Here is a 17219-nt window from a genome sequence, read left to right on the forward strand (position 1 = left end):
TTTACCAGCTGCTTTCTCAACTTTTGTAATACATCTTGTATTTCCTGAAGTTCTACCCACAGAAAGTATTTGGAAGGAGGATCTCTGTGCTGATGAATAACAAGATGTGTAAAGCACCTGGAAGATTCACAACAGAACAGTTCTGTTATGTTTTTAGAAAAGGACCCAAAAGAGTTGCATGCTTGAGTTTGGGTTTTGTTGAGTTCAAACATTAATTTCATTCCCAGTAAGTGCTTATAATCTGCATTTTTTACTTGCAGGAGAAATTTTGCAGTTCCATGTGATCAGAACACCCCCTGGTCGAGGAAATGTCACTGTTGACTGGAAAATTGTTGGACAAAATCTAGAAGTCAATTTTGCTAACTTGACAGGCCAACTCTTTTTCTCTGAGGTAATATCATGAAGAAAAGTTTGCCATACATTTTTAGAAGAACGTGCAGCATTTTGAGGAAAACAGTAGAAATCGAACACCACTATACTGTATTTATCATCATTTTGTCCACCTTTTACCTACCTTGTTCTTCCTTGGTGCAGTTAGCTTTTGTCTTCGTTTCTGCTGCTTTGATGCAGAGCCGAAGCCATGTCCTGTCACCTTGTGCACTGGGTTGAGCATCTAATGACTGAAACCCCTCAGTATTTTTTTTCTCAGTTTTTTTTTCTGTCATCACTCCTACAAAGATCTCTTCATGATGCTGCTTTCTCATATACATCAGTCATTGATTAAGATTTAAAATGATTTGCTCAGTGGTCAGAATGTCCAGTTAGTGTCTCTATGCGTTAAACCTGCTTCCTCATGAGTCAGTGGTTCCTGTTTAATTAATTTCTAAGACAATGTTTGGTTCAAATGAAGCTATGTTTGACTGCACAGCATAAGCACAAGGCCAATGAAAGCAGGAGAGAATTTATGCACAGTAACAATACAAGCATGGTGTTTCTCTCTGTTTGGCACAGGGGACATTGAATAAAACAATATTTGTACATTTGCTGGATGACAATATTCCTGAGGAGAAAGAAGTTTACCATGTCGTTCTGTATGATGTCAAGACCCAAGGTAATTTAGAATTCATTTTTGAACTTTTCCTTGGTATTTTCATTTCAGAAAAGAGAGAAATGAGATAGTTTCTATCAGTATGTTTAACAGGTAGGTCTAAAGAATGTTACATTGGAGATCATGGTGCTGTACATCTGCGATCTCAGTGCTCAGAAGGCTGAGGCAGGAGGATTGTGAGATTTTGTCTCACATTGTAAGTGCCAGGCCAGCCAGAACTACAAAGTGAGATCCTGTCTTTTAGAAGAGGTTACTTTAAATACTATCTGTCCCACATAAATATTATACTGAAGAAAAAAACCCTTCTAGGATGGCATGTAAACACTTATCCTTATGGGCTGAAGGAAACTACTCTAGAAGTTTTGCTGCATAGGGCTGGGAAGATGGCTCAGTGGCCGATGTGCTTGCTGTGTGACAGAAGACCCGAGCTCAGATACCCAGAACCCAGCTGGACGTGGCTGTACATACCTCTAATCCCAAGCATCCCTATAGCAGGGTGGGAGACGGAGAAAAGAAAATCCTTGGGAGCTCACATGCTGGCTAGTCTGGCATATACAGTGGCAAAAAAAAAAAAAAAAAAAAAGACCTTGTCCCAAATAAGTAGAAAGAGAGGACCTAGATCCGTGGTTTTCACTGATGTCCACATGTCCACTGTTGTGGCACACACACACACACACACACACACACACACACAAACACATGCACGCACGAAAGAACCCACCCATAATCATACACAACACAAACAAGTATAAAAATGATTTTAAATGTTCTGCTGTGCAGTGGTTAGCTTTCTGAGACAAGGTTCTGTTACGTAGCCCAGGCTGGCCTCAACTTCATGGAGTCCAAGTTATCTTCAAACTCACGATCTTCTACCTCAGCCTAAGGAGGGCTGTGTGACATGCAGGATATTTATTTATTGAAGAAAATATATTTCTAAAGATAAAAGTTTATGAATTTGTTTTTATGTTAGAAAACCAATTTAGAGTTTTGTACCAATTACTGTTTATGGGTAATTTAAATTTGTCCATTTTTTAGCAAATTTCTCGAGTAGGATTTTTTTCTTGTCTATTAATTTCTGTAATTCAGACAACCAGTATATTCAATAATGACAATAACATCCACATAGAAGAGTTCACAGTTGGTTGAGTGGAAGGAAAATGGGGTGCATACTGTTTGCCAGCCTGGTGATTTCTGGGAGGGGCGTGGGCACTGGCTAGGCTTCACAGGCTCAGCAAACACACAGTGTTTTAAGAATTCTGAAGTTTCTGACAAGACCATTTGGCTTCCTGATGGGCTCCTTGATATGTTTAGGAGTCTTGCCCGCGGGAGTCGCTCTGCTTGACGGCCAGGGATACGCAGCCGTACTGACGGTCGAAGCCAGTGATGAGCCTCATGGCGTTTTAAACTTTGCTCTCTCCTCAAGATTTGTTTTACTACAAGAGGCTAATGTAACAATTCAACTGTTCATCAACAGAGAGTTTGGATCTCTAGGTTTGTATTCCTTTGGAATAAGTGGTAAGTGGGGTTCCTAGGCAAGGGCCTAGAAATTTTGTTTTATTTTTAAAATTCTATTTTAAATCCATGAAAGCAAATGATGTTCAGAACTTTGTAACTTCTTTATTTTTTACACAAGTTAAAGGGATTATCTGTTTTCACAGAGATGCTGTGGCCCAAACAGCCGTTCAGTCCCAGGGCAGAGGGCAGTGGGTTGCTCTGGGGTCTGCTTACTAGGATGGGCTTGGCCTATGTGGCTGTTCTTCATGCTTTTCATTATTCTACTGGGACAAGTAAAGGTATAATAAAGCAAATGAAAGTATGCCAGGCCCTCCGGGTATGGGCTTAAAATGACGACATCAGCACTTTTACCCTGCCCTGTTTGGCCAACACAAGTCCCATAGCCAAACTGCAAGTCCAGAGGCAGGGCCTGCATCTTGACGATAGTAGACCATCCCTGTGCTCTAACACATGTGGAGGTCGTACGCATGTGCAAGAGTGAGGTATGGGACTTACAATAAAAGGGAAGAGTTCACGGTGAGACAGTTATAAAGGTGTAGATAATCACAAAGTCTTTTTCTGACAATTTCCCTCAGGAGCTATCAATGTCACGTACGCCACCGTTCCTGGACTAGGGAGTCTGAGAAATGAAACAGAAGGAACGCCAGCGGAGCCAGAGGTTGACTTTGTCCCTGTGACGGGCTTTCTGGTTTTAGAAGAAGGGGAGACAACAGCAGCCATCAACATCACCATTCTTGAGGTAAACAGTGCTGTTTCCATCATCTTATAATAAGCCTAAATGATTACACAGAAAGTAGAAATGGATAGAACATTCTATGTATAACATAAACGGTGTAATGTGGTTAGCGATTTCTAGTAACTTCGTATTTAGAGGTAGCAATTTTCATGATGACTAAGATTATATAACACTTTTTAGTTGTCTCTATATTAAGTATCATTGTCTTTAATATTTGTAAACTTTCTTCAAAACTTGAAAGCTCTACTGTGGGTAGAGATTCTGAGACTCCATCTGTTTGGTCTCCCCTGCTTGTGGCTTTAAATCAGGTTATTGCTTTCCCTGATATTTTTTTCTTTCAGATCCCCCTCGGGATCTCCATTTGTGTTTAGACTGGCCAGTGTGCTGTTGTGCGTTTTATTATAGAAACATTGTGTGATAGATATTTCCAAAGTGGCTTTGGCCTAAGAGGTTCCGAGGGAGTATTTTGATAATGTCAAAGGATTCACTGAACCCACAGGTTCATGTAGATCATAGTCTTTGTGGGAAAGAATAGTTAAATCAGAGAATGGCAAACTCTCTAGAGGCTGATGGCAGAAAACAAGGTTATGGCCAGACTTCATCAGTGGTGACTGAATTGCACCGTCAATGAGTTTCATAGCATGAAATCTTGTGTCATTTGGGGATTTGGGTTCAACTGTGTACATGGACTTCTAGGCAGTCATGGGAAGATTGTAAACAGAAAGAGTGAAGATGGTATATGGTCTAGTGCTGAGAATGACTATGTATTTGGAAATACGTTTCTGTCATTTTGTATTTTCAAGTTCGATTTTCAAGCTTTTATTCTGTCAGGGGCTTTGTACAATATTATTAGTAATATAGGCTATATACCCTGTGACATTAGTTGTTATTTCCACTGCACTGTGGCCCATTGCAACACAAAAAAACTAAATCCAAGAATGAAAGGCACTCTCATGTCAGTGTGTAACAGGTGAAGGATCTGACAAAACTTCTAAACAATCATTATAAAAGCCTGATCTGTTAATGTAGCTAATTATACACTATAAATACACCTTATAAACACACACACACACACACACACACACACACACACACACACACACACACACACACACAGACTTGCTCCCTGGTTATGTGCGCTTTTAAAGTAAAAATGCACTCTCCCCCACCCTGCCCCCACCTCCAAGTCTAGTTTTGTGAGCAGGGATGCAGGGATGCTCCCTTGCACGGCCTTCTCTGTTTGCTCATTTTCAACCCTTGTTCTCTAAGCCGTGCTAGTTTAACACCGAGCAGGCCCGACATACAGACTCAGACAACTGTAGTCTGTAGATGTATCCAACCTTCTTATTAAATAAGAAACACAGAACCAATGCAAAGAAGAAAGACAAGAGGTCAGAGCTAAGAGCTAAAACCTTACCCTTCCTCCTGCGGTGGTCCTACCTCTCCGAACCAGAGCTACCCCTGTGTTAAAGTCTTTATATAGAGTTCCTGTCCTGCCTTCTCATTGGTTGTAAACCCAACCACATGACCACCTCCTCACGACCTGTCTGTATAGGCCTCCAGGTTTTCCATGATTGGTATTGATTAAAGGCATGTGTATCCAATAATGGCTGTATCCCTGAACACACAGAGACTTACCCAGCTCTGCCTACCAAGTGCTGGAATTACAAGCGTACGCTACCACTGCCCTGCTTTCCTATGACATGCTAATAGCTCTGACCCCCGGGCAACTTTATTTATTAACATACAAATAACATTTTAATACAAATAAAGTATCACCATATTTCCCCTTTTCTATTTTAATAAAAAGGAAAAAAAAGAAAAAGCTTATAACTAATATAAGAAAAACTATATACAAAAGGATAATAACTATATACAATATATACAAGTAATAAATACCTAAACAATGTCTAGTCCATTTGTATTTGACAAATTCAGAGAAAATAATTTCATTATCTATCCTATTTTGGTAAGTCCAAAATGTATCCTAATTAATCTTCAACTATAACTAACTAACCTTCAACTATAACTAACTAATCTTCAACTCCCTCAGAGACCCAAGAAGGAAATAATATTAGCTAACAAAAATAAAAACAGGAAGTGCACATAAGCAACTTCCAAAAAATTTGTGAGTTGACAGAAACAGACAGCTGTCTGGACAGTCACCTGAGGTTTCTCTGAAGTGCTGGGGCATCATCTTCAGCCTATAGGCTTAGCATATCTGACAGACTCATTTGTGAAGTAGGATGTACACAAGGTCAACAGTTCAACCTCACATTGAGTGAGAGTAGTCCATGTACCAGAAACACCTGAATTCCACTAGTGTCATGTCATGATTCAGGATTTTAAATTCTGGAAATTGTTGATGGTTTTTTAATTCAGCTGTCCATTCTTCTTGGCTGTGTATATATGGCTTCATCTCAGCATCCCATTCTTCTCCATATCCCTCTATCAAATGCCAGTCTACTATTGAGAGGCGTGAGCTTAGTTACTCTTCAAGAATAACTGTTTCAGCTGCTGTTCCATTGCACATCAGAGGCCATCGGCCCACTGCCTGTTCAGCTGCCTTCGAAGAAAAGGGCACTGTACCTTTTTCGAATTGCGAAGGCCACTTCAGGGATGGTGCCATATTGTCCTGGCCTCAGAAGATGCCTTTTGATAAAGCCATAACCACACTTGTTTTGGCAAGAATCAGTAATCCTTTGTTTTATGTCCTGTCTGTCCATTTTGTCCTGTTGATTCGAGGATACTTTGTTGTCCAGTGGCTAACTTTTGCCACAATGAAAGTTAACTCCATATGCAGTTTCTTCAATGCCCATATTTTCTCTGAAGTAGATTGGTACTGCCAGGAGCTGACATGTCTCATAATCATAACAAAAAGAAAAATTTTCTAAGTTATTAAAACATTTTAAATGCCATATTCTGTAGATCTCTGAAGGGTTTGAAGATAACCTGTCTATCTAAAATATATCTACTCAATCTTGAAAACATACCTAATATAACTACAAGTTCTATTATAATATCTAACTACTAACTTTCATTTCTTTATATCCTAATAGTTGGTAATAACATTCAAGGATCAGAAAATTGCATTACATTGTTAGATGAACGGTACAATTAGAAAAATATATATAACATTTTCTAACAATATCAATTTCAATATATATAATTTGTATACAATATAAAACAATCCAATGTAAAGTATTTACATTTTTCTTTTCTTTCTTTCTTTCTTTCTTTCTTTCTTTCTTTCTTTCTTTCTTTCTTTCTTTCTTTTTTTTTTAACAAGAACCTTAAATCTAATCTCCTTTGCTTAGCCTTTTTCCTAACCCTTGACAACAACTTGTAACCAACCCCCCTAATCAATGAAAATTATCCCAGACCCAAAACCCATTAAAAGACCAAAAAAACCAACCGCCCCACAGTAGGGTGTGGTAAGGGAGGGTTGCTGCTCATGTTTGCCCAGATCCTCAGGCCTGTCTAGAAATCAGTTTTTAGCTTCTTGTTTTCTCACATGGAAATGTCTCCAATAAATTGAAAAACATGTTGGTATTTATGTATTGATATTTTAGACTATCTGTTGTCTGTATCTATATGTCTCTATCTCTCCATCTCTCTACCTATTTATCATCTCTCTCTCTCTCTCTCTCTCTCTCTCTCTCTCTCTATATATATATATATATATATATATATATATATATATATATATATATATATATCTGTCTATCTATATATACCTCAGTTCACACACACAGTTTCTGTATAAATCTTATAAACATTAGCAGCCAGTTAGTCACTTCTGACATGGGTTTTACTTCTCCTATGTTTAGTGCATCTTCTTTGTTTTCATTGTTAATTGTGGGACTACTGATTAATAATCATCACTATCACTTTCAAAGGATTCCTTGAAGCTGGATATTCCACATACACTATTTTAAATCATTACCCACAAACAATGCCAGTGTGGTTATTATTTCTCCATTAAAAAGCACTGTAAATTTGAGGCCTTGGAATGTAAACAGCTTACCTCAAATTCCAGAGGTCGTTCTCAGCCTTCCTGTTGCAAAGCTTCATTGCTTCTACAACATCATTCCATTCCTCATTCTGAAGAGCAGGTAGTGGGGAAATTGACACCTTTTGCTTATGTTGTATTTAAAAGAATTAGGTTCATATAGTTAGATAGTTGGTTTGCTTATAAACTGTGCTTAAAGTGTTATAATTTTGAGGTGGTTTCATAGTGTTCAACCTAATAACTTCTATATAAGTTTAACACTATTATAGTTATATTTTCTAATTAAATACTTTTACTGTGCATTTGTTTTCTATAATATATTTGCTGTTTATACATATGCATTTGTAGTATAACTTAAAAAGCAGCTTATAAGGAATAATTCCTTTAAAAATAATTAAGGCTTTTTTTTTCAATGATTGTAACTTCTGCAGGATGATATACCGGAACTAAAAGAATATTTCTTGGTGAATTTAACTCATGTTGATCTCATTATGGCTCCTCTAACTTCGTTTCCTCCCAGACTAGGTAGGGTGACTCTCTTTTGTGAATCTTTTTACTGACTTCAAATGGAATGAAGTGACTTCATTTTAAAGTCAGAAGTGTTCTTTGTTATGTTTTCTAATTTTAGCTGTGTGAAATATGATGAGCATTTTAGACTTATTCTAATTTAGAGACTATTATTACAATTGTGTACAACAATGTAAAGGCAATAATTATTGTGATGCTCTTTGAATTTTACAACTATGTATAGCCAAATCTGCAATCTGCAAAGTAGTAGTACTTCTTTCAAAGTATTTTTCTTTCATTTTCTTTTAAAAACATAATTAGCTATTTTCATAAGCTTCCCACTTTATTTTTTTTTAAGTTAAACATGTATTTTGTGTTTTCCGCTTCTGCTTTTCTGACCTTTGATCTTTTTTCTTTTCACGCTTTTATAAAACTTAATTCATTACAGACTGAAAGGTAAAACTTGAACCTTAGTAGAAGCTTATTTAGACCCTTCAATAAGCTGTATCCCATGTCCTTCTGGAACATATGTGACGTGTGCGGGGTGGTAGTGAAGCATCAGGGTCAGTCAGTCCCACTGATCCTGCCATGGGCAGTATGTCTACAGGACAGAGGGGAGTGAGCCCTGGAGGAGGAGGCACAGCAGGGAGCTTGGACAGGGGTAGTGGCCCGAGGACTCATTTCTAAGGCTTAATGGAACAACTTGGAAAATAATAACCAGTCTTCTATATGTCCTTGGCTAATTCTTAGCTATTCCAATGACTAAGCTCTTTATGTCAAGCAGTGATCCAAGGTTGCTCTTGTTCACGCTAGGAGAGCCTCCCCAGCGCTGTGTCTTCCCGCGGCTCCTGTTCATGCTAGGAGAGCCTCCCCAGCGCTGTGTCTTCCCGTGGCTCCTTGTTCATGCTAGGAGAGCCTCCCCAGCGCTGTGTCTTCCCGCGGCTCCTGTTCATGCTAGGAGAGCCTCCCCAGCGCTGTGTCTTCCCGCGGCTCCTGTTCGGTGGCAGCTCGAGTAGAGCTCTTCCTGTTCCGTGTGTTAGGACTGCCGTCTCTTACATCCCCCATTTTGCATATGCCTCGAATTACAACCAGAACACGAAAGAGCTGTTTTTTCTTCTTTTAAGCTAAAAATTTAACTTTAATAATCTGTGAATTCACTCTCCTTTCAAAAATACTTATTGTTTATTTTTGAGATTGTAATTTAATTTTAAGATTTCTCCCTTCCTTTTCCTCCCTCCAGACCCTCCCAAATCCTCTTCCCTGCTCTCCTTCAAATTCATGGCTTGTTTCCTCAATTGTTTTTGCAAAAATATATATGTATTTTTAATACATATATTCACAAATATAACCTATTGAGTCCATATAATGTTACTTCTATATATATTTTAACAGCACACTGTGATTTTTAGGTGTCTGGCTGTAAGCTGGTAGTCCAGTGGATCTAAATTCTGATCTTATACTGTCTCCTGAACAGTATTGTTCTCTTCAGTGTAAAGACAATGGTCTTCTTACTCCTTTTTACACCTAAGCCGCCATGATAATTGTCCTTAACTAAAGGATACAGTATACACACACACACACACACACACACACACACACACACACACACACACACACACACACACACACGGGAGAATCAATGTTTTAAGGTAGAAGAGTAGCTATGTGTAGCTGAATGGATGGAATACAATACAGAGAAGAGAACTGTACTTCCGCCCTATCAAACCGTTTCCCTCGCCGTTTGCATTAATCTTCCTGCTGTACTTCCGCCCTATCAAACCGTTTCCCTCGCCGTTTGCATTAATCTTCCTGCTGTACTTCCGCCCTATCAAACCGTTTCCCTCGCCGTTTGCATTAATCTCCCTTGTGTGTCACTCTCTGACACAGGTATTTTTCTGTGACCATCTACCTTTCTCTTTCAAGGTTGTTTTTCTTTTCTCTTGTCTGGTCTGCTCTTTCCACCTGTACCATTTCCTCCCTCCTAAGATACAACAGAGATGTAAATACTGTTTCATTGATTCAAAACGAACCTGTAACACCTGTAGCTTGCGATGCCACGCTGCTCTTAGTGGAGTAGTTATACATCAGTAATTCTTGGTAATAAAAATATTTCTTTTCTGATGTCACCAGCACTGTTTTTTATTTCCTTAAATATTTTTCACTACCTACAATACCTATACATAAAAATGTATATAACTTCGTTCTTTAAATTCTGTGCCAGACAGTGGCTTGAACTATAGTTTAAATGACATTTATATTAACTTATATTCATTCAATACGTCTCTGTCTTATCAGACTCAGAAGGCTTGACTGCCCAGATCATCATCGATGCCAATGATGGTGCCCAAGGTGTAATTGAATGGCAGCGTAGCAGGTAAGCCCTGGGCTGTGTAAGTGCCTTTCTTAATCTGGGTTCTTCACAATTACCAAACAAGTCATGAGAGAAAAATGAGTCTATTCTCTTTATTCCAGATTTGAAGTGAATGAAACCCATGGCATTGTAACATTGGTAGCCGAGAGGAGCAGAGAGGCCCTTGGCCAGGTTTCCTTGTTTATGTATGCCCAGAATCTAGAGGCTCAGATGGGGCTGGATTACATTTGCACTCCACAGGTAGGGCTCTGCATAATCGATGATGGTCATTTACAATCACTGTTCTTCGAGAATTGTAGTGATGTAGGTGCATGAATAAATTAATCTTAGTAACTACTGTGTAGGCTACTCCACAGTGAGACAAGGCATAAGATCTCTATTCTATATAGTTCTCTCTGCTGTAGTAAGTAGTTGAATTAAGTTTTAATTCTGTTCTAAATGTTACTCCAAGTTCACTATATTTTGCAGTATTTAATTCTGAAGAATACCAGATCATATATTAAAAATGTTAATTATTAGACTTTCCCAGAGTGTATCAGATGCTTCTGGAAAATGTATGCTCTGCTCCATTCTTTCTTTGTTTTAATTTACTAAGACACTTCAAGCCCTTGAAATATCCTTTAAAAATCTTTGTCTTTTTATTGCCTTTGTTCCTTAACCAAATGCTTGCTTTCTTCTATTCTGTAACTTTCACTTGAAATATTTTCAATTTAAATTTAAACAAGGAGAGCATATAAAATTGTGTGCGTGCATGCGTGCGTGCGTGCGTGCGTGTGTGTGTGTGTGTGTGTGTGTGTGTGTTTGCATATGTACTTGCACACGCGTGCCAGAAGATGGTATCAGATATCTGGAGCTAGAGTTTCAGGAATTTACAAGCTGCATGATGAAGGTTCTGAGACCCCACTTGTGTCCCTTGAAAGAACAGCCAAAACATTTAACTGCTGAGCCATCTCGCCAGCCCCTAAAATAGCTCATTCTCCACACTAACAATTATATGGCATTGCTTTTTAAACATCTCATGAAAACTCAGAATGAATTCATGTACGTGGTCTTTTCTTTTATCTTTTTGATTAGATTCTTCATTTTGCTGATGGAGAAAGGTATAAACATGTGGATGTTGTGATTCTGGACGATGATATTCCAGAAGGAGATGAAAAATTTCAGTTGATATTGACAAATCCTTCTCCTGGACTAGAGCTGGGGAAAAATACAATAGGTAATTAATTATCCGTTTTCCACAGTCTCCTTTTCCCGTCCTGGCTTCTGCAGTGTGGAGGCAGATGGGATGAGCCTTCTCCTAGCCTCATAAGAAAAGCCCTCCAAGTGATAACGAGCGGACCCTGTGCGTTTGTGTATATGAAAACAGCAAGGGCAGAGTAGGTTGATATTAAAAGTAGTATTAAATGACTTTCTCAATGACTGCAGTTTTATTTAACATGTAAAAGTCTTTCTGTCAGAATCTGAGCTCTGCTCTGGTTTTGTGTTTAGCTATGAGAAGAACGCTGACGAGGGTCCTTCCAGTGTTACTGCGTGCTGTGAGATTTATGCACAGAGTAGGAGGTCCTGAAGTGTCAGACCATTGTGAGAGCTTTGGTTCTCTGGCTGGAATGGTTTGCTATTGTTTCTAAGATCACCCAGTCTCACTGTGGATTAGGTACTATGATGACTACTCAACAAAGGGAACAGTAATAAGAGAGAAAACCTCATGGATATACTGAATTTTGCGTAAGAAAACCTATTTGTATACTTGCTATAATTTTTTATTCTTTGAGAATTTCACACACATTTACAATGAAATATGATTGTATTCACCCACATTTCCCCCTCCACTTCACTTTGGATCCCATCTCCTCCAACATGTCTTGCTCCCAACTTCCTGTTATCACCTTCTTTTTCTTCCTCCTTCTTCCTGTCATCATTGTCCTTTTCCTTCTCCTCTTCCTCCTTTTCTTCTTCCACACCTTCCTCCTTCTCTTCTTTTTGATAACCTAACAAGTCCAATAATGCCATCAATATGTACATGGGTCTGGGGCTAGCCACCGAACATGGGACTAAACTACTAGTGGCTAAACCCACAGAGGAGACCGATTCTCTCCCCTGACATCTAGTGATTGCCAATAGCTCCTCTGGAAATGGTGGACACCCTAGCATCTATGACAGAATTTTGTCTGGCTTGATTTTGAGCGAATCTTGTGCAGGTAACCACTAGTTTCTGTAAGTCAATAGGTGCAACAGCCTTGGCATGTTCTGAAGACAACATTTCACAGAACTTCTGCCATTGGCTCTTACATTCTTTCTGCCTCCTCACTTACTGATGTTTCCTGAGCCTTGGCAGGTGGGGAGGGGAGGGAGCTTTGATAAAGAAATCACATTTAGGGCTGAGCACTCACAGCCTTGGGAGAACTTTTAACAGTTACTTCTACATAGGGAGGTAGTTCATTTGGTGCTGTGTTTGCCTAGCATGTCCAAGTCCTGGGTGTGATTCCCCAATACCACATATACTGTGCATGCTGGTACAGGCCTGTAATCCCAATTCTCAGGGGGTAGCGGCAGGACGATTATAAGTTCAAGGCCATCCTTAGCTTACATATGGAGTGCAAGGCCAGCCTGAGCTTCATGAGACTGTTTTTGAAAAACAGCGTAAGTAGCTGGGGCAGAAGCTCTGTGGAGGAGCATGCTTGACAGTTGCGAGGCCTATTACCCATGGTCAGGGTCTGAACTGGATTTTTCCAGGGTCCTGGCCTCTTATTCAAGAATTAAATAGAGTCACACATATTGCAAAGTAGCAAGGAAGCTTCATTCAAAAACAAAGTTATAGAACAGATCAGAATACAGTGTTAAGATTGACATCAGGTTACGTGAGTGAGGGTATTCACAGTTCTGGTTTCTGTTGGAGCTTCTGTTTATGGGGTTTAGGAGAAGGGAGAGTTTGGTTCCTAAGGGGCATAGTGAGAGTAGCTCTCTTTTACTAACAGATTAAGTCAGACAATCAATTCTCTACTGTGTATATCCCTTCTCATAATGCATCTGGTTTCTATCATATTTATGCCAATTTATACATAGGCATATGATAATAAATAGGGGATTCCCTAAAAGTTCACTTCAGGACATAACTTATGGTACACGTACCCAAGATCAGTTTAGGCTAGACTGACACACTGCCCTTACTTCACAGACTATATTCCACGATGTGTTTGAATAGAAACAGGATATTGTGGACAGATTTCTATGGGGTATAACTTGTTTTCATTGCATAAAGCAGGTGGGCTTCCTAAAAAGCAAACAGTTGTCTAGGTGCATTGTTCATAGTTGGGTGTATGGGTACAAAGCTCAAGACTACTAGAGTCCCAGGTTGCTAGGCTATTCCTTAAGCTTGCCTCAGACCTTAAGTTTAATCCTCAGTGCCCTCCCCACAAAGGTCACTTCAGCTCCCTCAGATGATAGATAACTCAGTGTGTTTGAAGAACCAAGTGGAGACTGAATCTCTAACCTGCTTTAGTCAATGGTAACTTCTGAGTTCATAAATTACTACTCTTGATATAAAAAAAATTATTTATTGAAAAACATTGAAAGAGTTTGTGTGTCCAAGACATGGTTTTAAATTCATTGCTACATTTACAGATATTATTTCCGAGTCCCCAGAAACTATTTTTTTCTTTAAGGATGTGGCTTTTGTTCCACATTAAGAAAGCACAAGTCTGGGATGAAATGCTTTTCTTGTCGAGAAGAACAAGTGTAAAGGATTGTAGGAATAGACACCATGTCTTTGCTTAGAGTCATTTATGCATATTCAATGGAAGCTTAATTAAGATGGATTTCAGCAAAGAAAATTCGTACGTTTACTTAACCACAGGGATCAGAGGCATATGGCTTTAGGTGAAGTTGGTTCTAATTACCGCTTTCAGGCCCCTGCCGTTCTTTCTTTCCTCCTTGCTGTTGGAATATTGGCCTCAGCCCAAGAGCACTGTTCGTTATTGTTGCAAGACGCTGCTCAGCATCATTCTTCAACAGCCATGCACATAACAAGAAAGAACACATTCAGGCTCTAGAGTTCCTAAAACAGCTTGAGAGAATTCTGGCCAGAATTACATAGGTTCTGTCTTACTTTGCCTTCTGTCACTGTGTTAAAACACCACGACCACAAGCAACTTGGGGAGGAAAGGGTTTATTTGAGCTTTCAATTGTAGTTCATTATGAGGGGAAGTCAGGGCAAGAACTCAAAGAGGAGACCTGGAGCTGGTAACTGCAGCAGAGGCCAGGGAGGGATGCCATATACTGCCTCGCTCCTGCAACTGCTTAGCTTGCTTTCTTATTCAACTCAGGACCATCTGCTCCTGGGTGGCACTGCCCACAGCAGCCTGAGCCCTCTCACATCAGTCATTAATTCAGAAAGTGTCCCACAGGCTTTCCTATGAGCAAAGTCCGTGGAGGCGTTCTCTCAATTGAAGTTGCTTCTTTCCGGATGACACTGGCGTGTGTCAGATAACAAAGATCTGACCACAATAGGTTCCATGTCTACTATTGTGAGCAGAAGGAAGTGACATTGCTGGACACTGTCTAGTTTACTTTAGGCTTTAAATCCCAAATTTTAAATATTAATATTTCTGTAAACACTAAGTCTTTTGATAATGGGTAATTTATTAAGCAAAGCCCACTTCATTGACCGTTAAAGTATTTCTAATCTTTTATAAAATATTAATAAATTCTTTGCATATAAATATTTTTGTACTGTTTGACCTGAGAATTGAACCCAGGTCCGTCACAACATTATAGATAAGAGGTTTACTACTTAGCTACATCCCCAGGACTCCTTTAACTTTATATTTTAAAATTGAATCTCATTAGGTTGCCTGGACTGGCTTTGAACCCACTTTGTAGTTCAGGATTGCTTTGGACTGAAAATCCTCCTGCCTTAACATCCTGTATATCTAGGATTGTGGGCTTCAACCATCAGACCAACTATAAATGTTTGCATTTGTAGACAATGAGTATTCTGCATTGAGCATAATGGGTACTGTGTGCAAAGACATGCTCTCCAACAAAGACTGTTTTTTCTTTATATCTTTGCCAGTAATTCCTTCACTCATTAAAGTTTTTCACTAATTCCAGTGAAAAGCCTGTGGTTTGTGGCGTTCCTTAGTATTTTTCTACATTTTTCTTTTATTAGTGGGTTTGACACTGTCTGCTCTTTCTTTGTGTGGTTTTGTTTTGTGCATTTCCATTTACTTTATTTTGTTATATTTAGGAATATTCTTCTGTTTGGAATCCAATGTGTCAGTTCTTTTGGGGGAGCACAGTGAACTTATTGATGGTATATGAGAGAATGGGGCTCCAAAGCTTTTACACTCCGTCTGGGGCTCTGGGATGGAAACTGGGAGGGGAGATGCTCAGTGTGTTGGGAGCTAAGTTGAGGCAGAGACTTCTTTTTTTTTTTTAATTTATTTTAATTTATTTTGCAATACAATTCAGTTCTACATATCGGTCACGGATTCCCTTGTTCTCCCCCCTCCCGTCCCCCTCACCTTCCCCCCAACGCCCCCCCCCCCATTCCCATCTCCTCCAGGGCAAAGCCTTCCCCACAGACTGAGGTCAACCTGGTAGACTCAGTCCAGGTAGGTCTAGTCCCCTCCTCCCAGGCCGAGCCAAACAATCCTGCATAGGCCCCAGGTTTCAAACAGCCAACTCATGCAATGAGCACAAGATCTGGTCCCACTGCCTGGATGCCTCCCAAACAGATCAAGCCAATCAACTGTCTCACCCATTCGGAGGGCCTGATCCAGTGTGGACCCCTCAGCCATTGGTTCATAGTTCATGTGTTTCCATTCATTTGGCTATTTGTCCCTGTGCTTTATCCAACCTTGGTCTCAACAATTCTCGCTCATATAAACCCTCCTCATTCTCGTTAATTGGACTCCCAGAGATCCACCCAGGGCCTAGTCATGGATCTCTGCATCCAGATCCCTCAGTAGTTGGATGAGGTTTCTAGCACAACAATTAGGGTGTTTGGCCATCCCATCACCAGAGTAGGTCAGTTCGGGCTGTCTCTCGACCATTGCCAGCAGTCTGTTGTGTGGGTATCTTTGTGGATTTCTGTGGGCCTCTCTAGCACTTTGCTTCTTCCTGTTCTCATGTGGTCTTCATTTACCATGGTCTCCTATTCCTTGTTCTCCCTCTCTGTTGTTGATCCAGCTGGGATCTCCCGCTCCCCCAAGCTCTCTTTCCCTCGACCCTCGCCTTTCATTACCCCCACTCATGTCCAGGCTGTTCATGTAGATCTCATTCCATTTCTCTGTCATTGGGCGATCCCTGTGTCTTTCTTGGGGTCCTGTTTTCCGGGTAGCCTCCCTGGTGATGTGAGTAGCAGACAGTTCATCCTTGTTTCATGTCTAGTATCCTGCTATGAGTGAGTACATACCATGTTTGTCTTTCTGAGTCTGGGTTACCTCACTCAGGATGATTTTTTCTAGATCCATCCATTTGTCTGCAAACCTCATGATGCCATTGTTTTTTTCTGCTGAGTAGTATTCCATTGTGTATATGTACCACATTTTGTTTATCCATTCTTCAGTTGAAGGGCATCTGGGTTGTTTCCATGTTCTGGCTATTACAAACAATGCTGATATGAACATAGCTGAACAAGTGCTCTTATGGTGTGGTTGAGCATTTCTTGGGTATATGCCCAAGAGTGGTATAGCTGGATCTTGGGGGAGATTGATTCCCAATTTTCTAAGAAAGCGCCATATTGATTTCCAAAGTGGTTGTACAAGCTTGCATTCCCACCAGCAGTGGAGGAGAGTTCCCCTAGCTCCACATCCTCTCCAGCATAAGGTGTCTTCAGTGTTTTTGATCTTAGCCATTCTGACAGGCGTAAGGTGGTATCTCAGAGTTGTTTTGATTTGCATTTCCCTGATGATTAGGGATGTTGAGCAATTCCTTAAATGTCTTTCGGCCATTTGAGTTTCCTCTGTTGAGAATTCTCTGTTTAGTTCTATAGCCCATTTCTTAATTGGACTGTTGGGCATTTTGATGT

At 39.9% G+C, this 17219-nt stretch overlaps 1 protein-coding gene across 1 annotated transcript in view; it reads left to right on the top strand.

Annotated features, from left to right (window-relative positions):
* The window catches only part of Adgrv1 (adhesion G protein-coupled receptor V1), a 546923-nt gene that overhangs the window by 116259 nt on the left and 413445 nt on the right, over positions 1-17219 (top strand). Inside the window, exons 35-42 of the mRNA XM_052743671.1 lie at positions 261-391; positions 952-1051; positions 2360-2539; positions 3139-3302; positions 7743-7836; positions 10114-10192; positions 10291-10429; positions 11264-11405. Of these exons, the coding sequence (XP_052599631.1) occupies positions 261-391; positions 952-1051; positions 2360-2539; positions 3139-3302; positions 7743-7836; positions 10114-10192; positions 10291-10429; positions 11264-11405 (1029 nt within the window). The remainder of the gene's footprint in view (positions 1-260; positions 392-951; positions 1052-2359; positions 2540-3138; positions 3303-7742; positions 7837-10113; positions 10193-10290; positions 10430-11263; positions 11406-17219) is intronic.

Source organism: Peromyscus californicus, unplaced genomic scaffold (assembly GCF_007827085.1).
Source record: "Peromyscus californicus insignis strain IS unplaced genomic scaffold, ASM782708v3 Scaffold_18__1_contigs__length_77618521, whole genome shotgun sequence".
Lineage (NCBI taxonomy): Eukaryota > Metazoa > Chordata > Mammalia > Rodentia > Cricetidae > Peromyscus > Peromyscus californicus.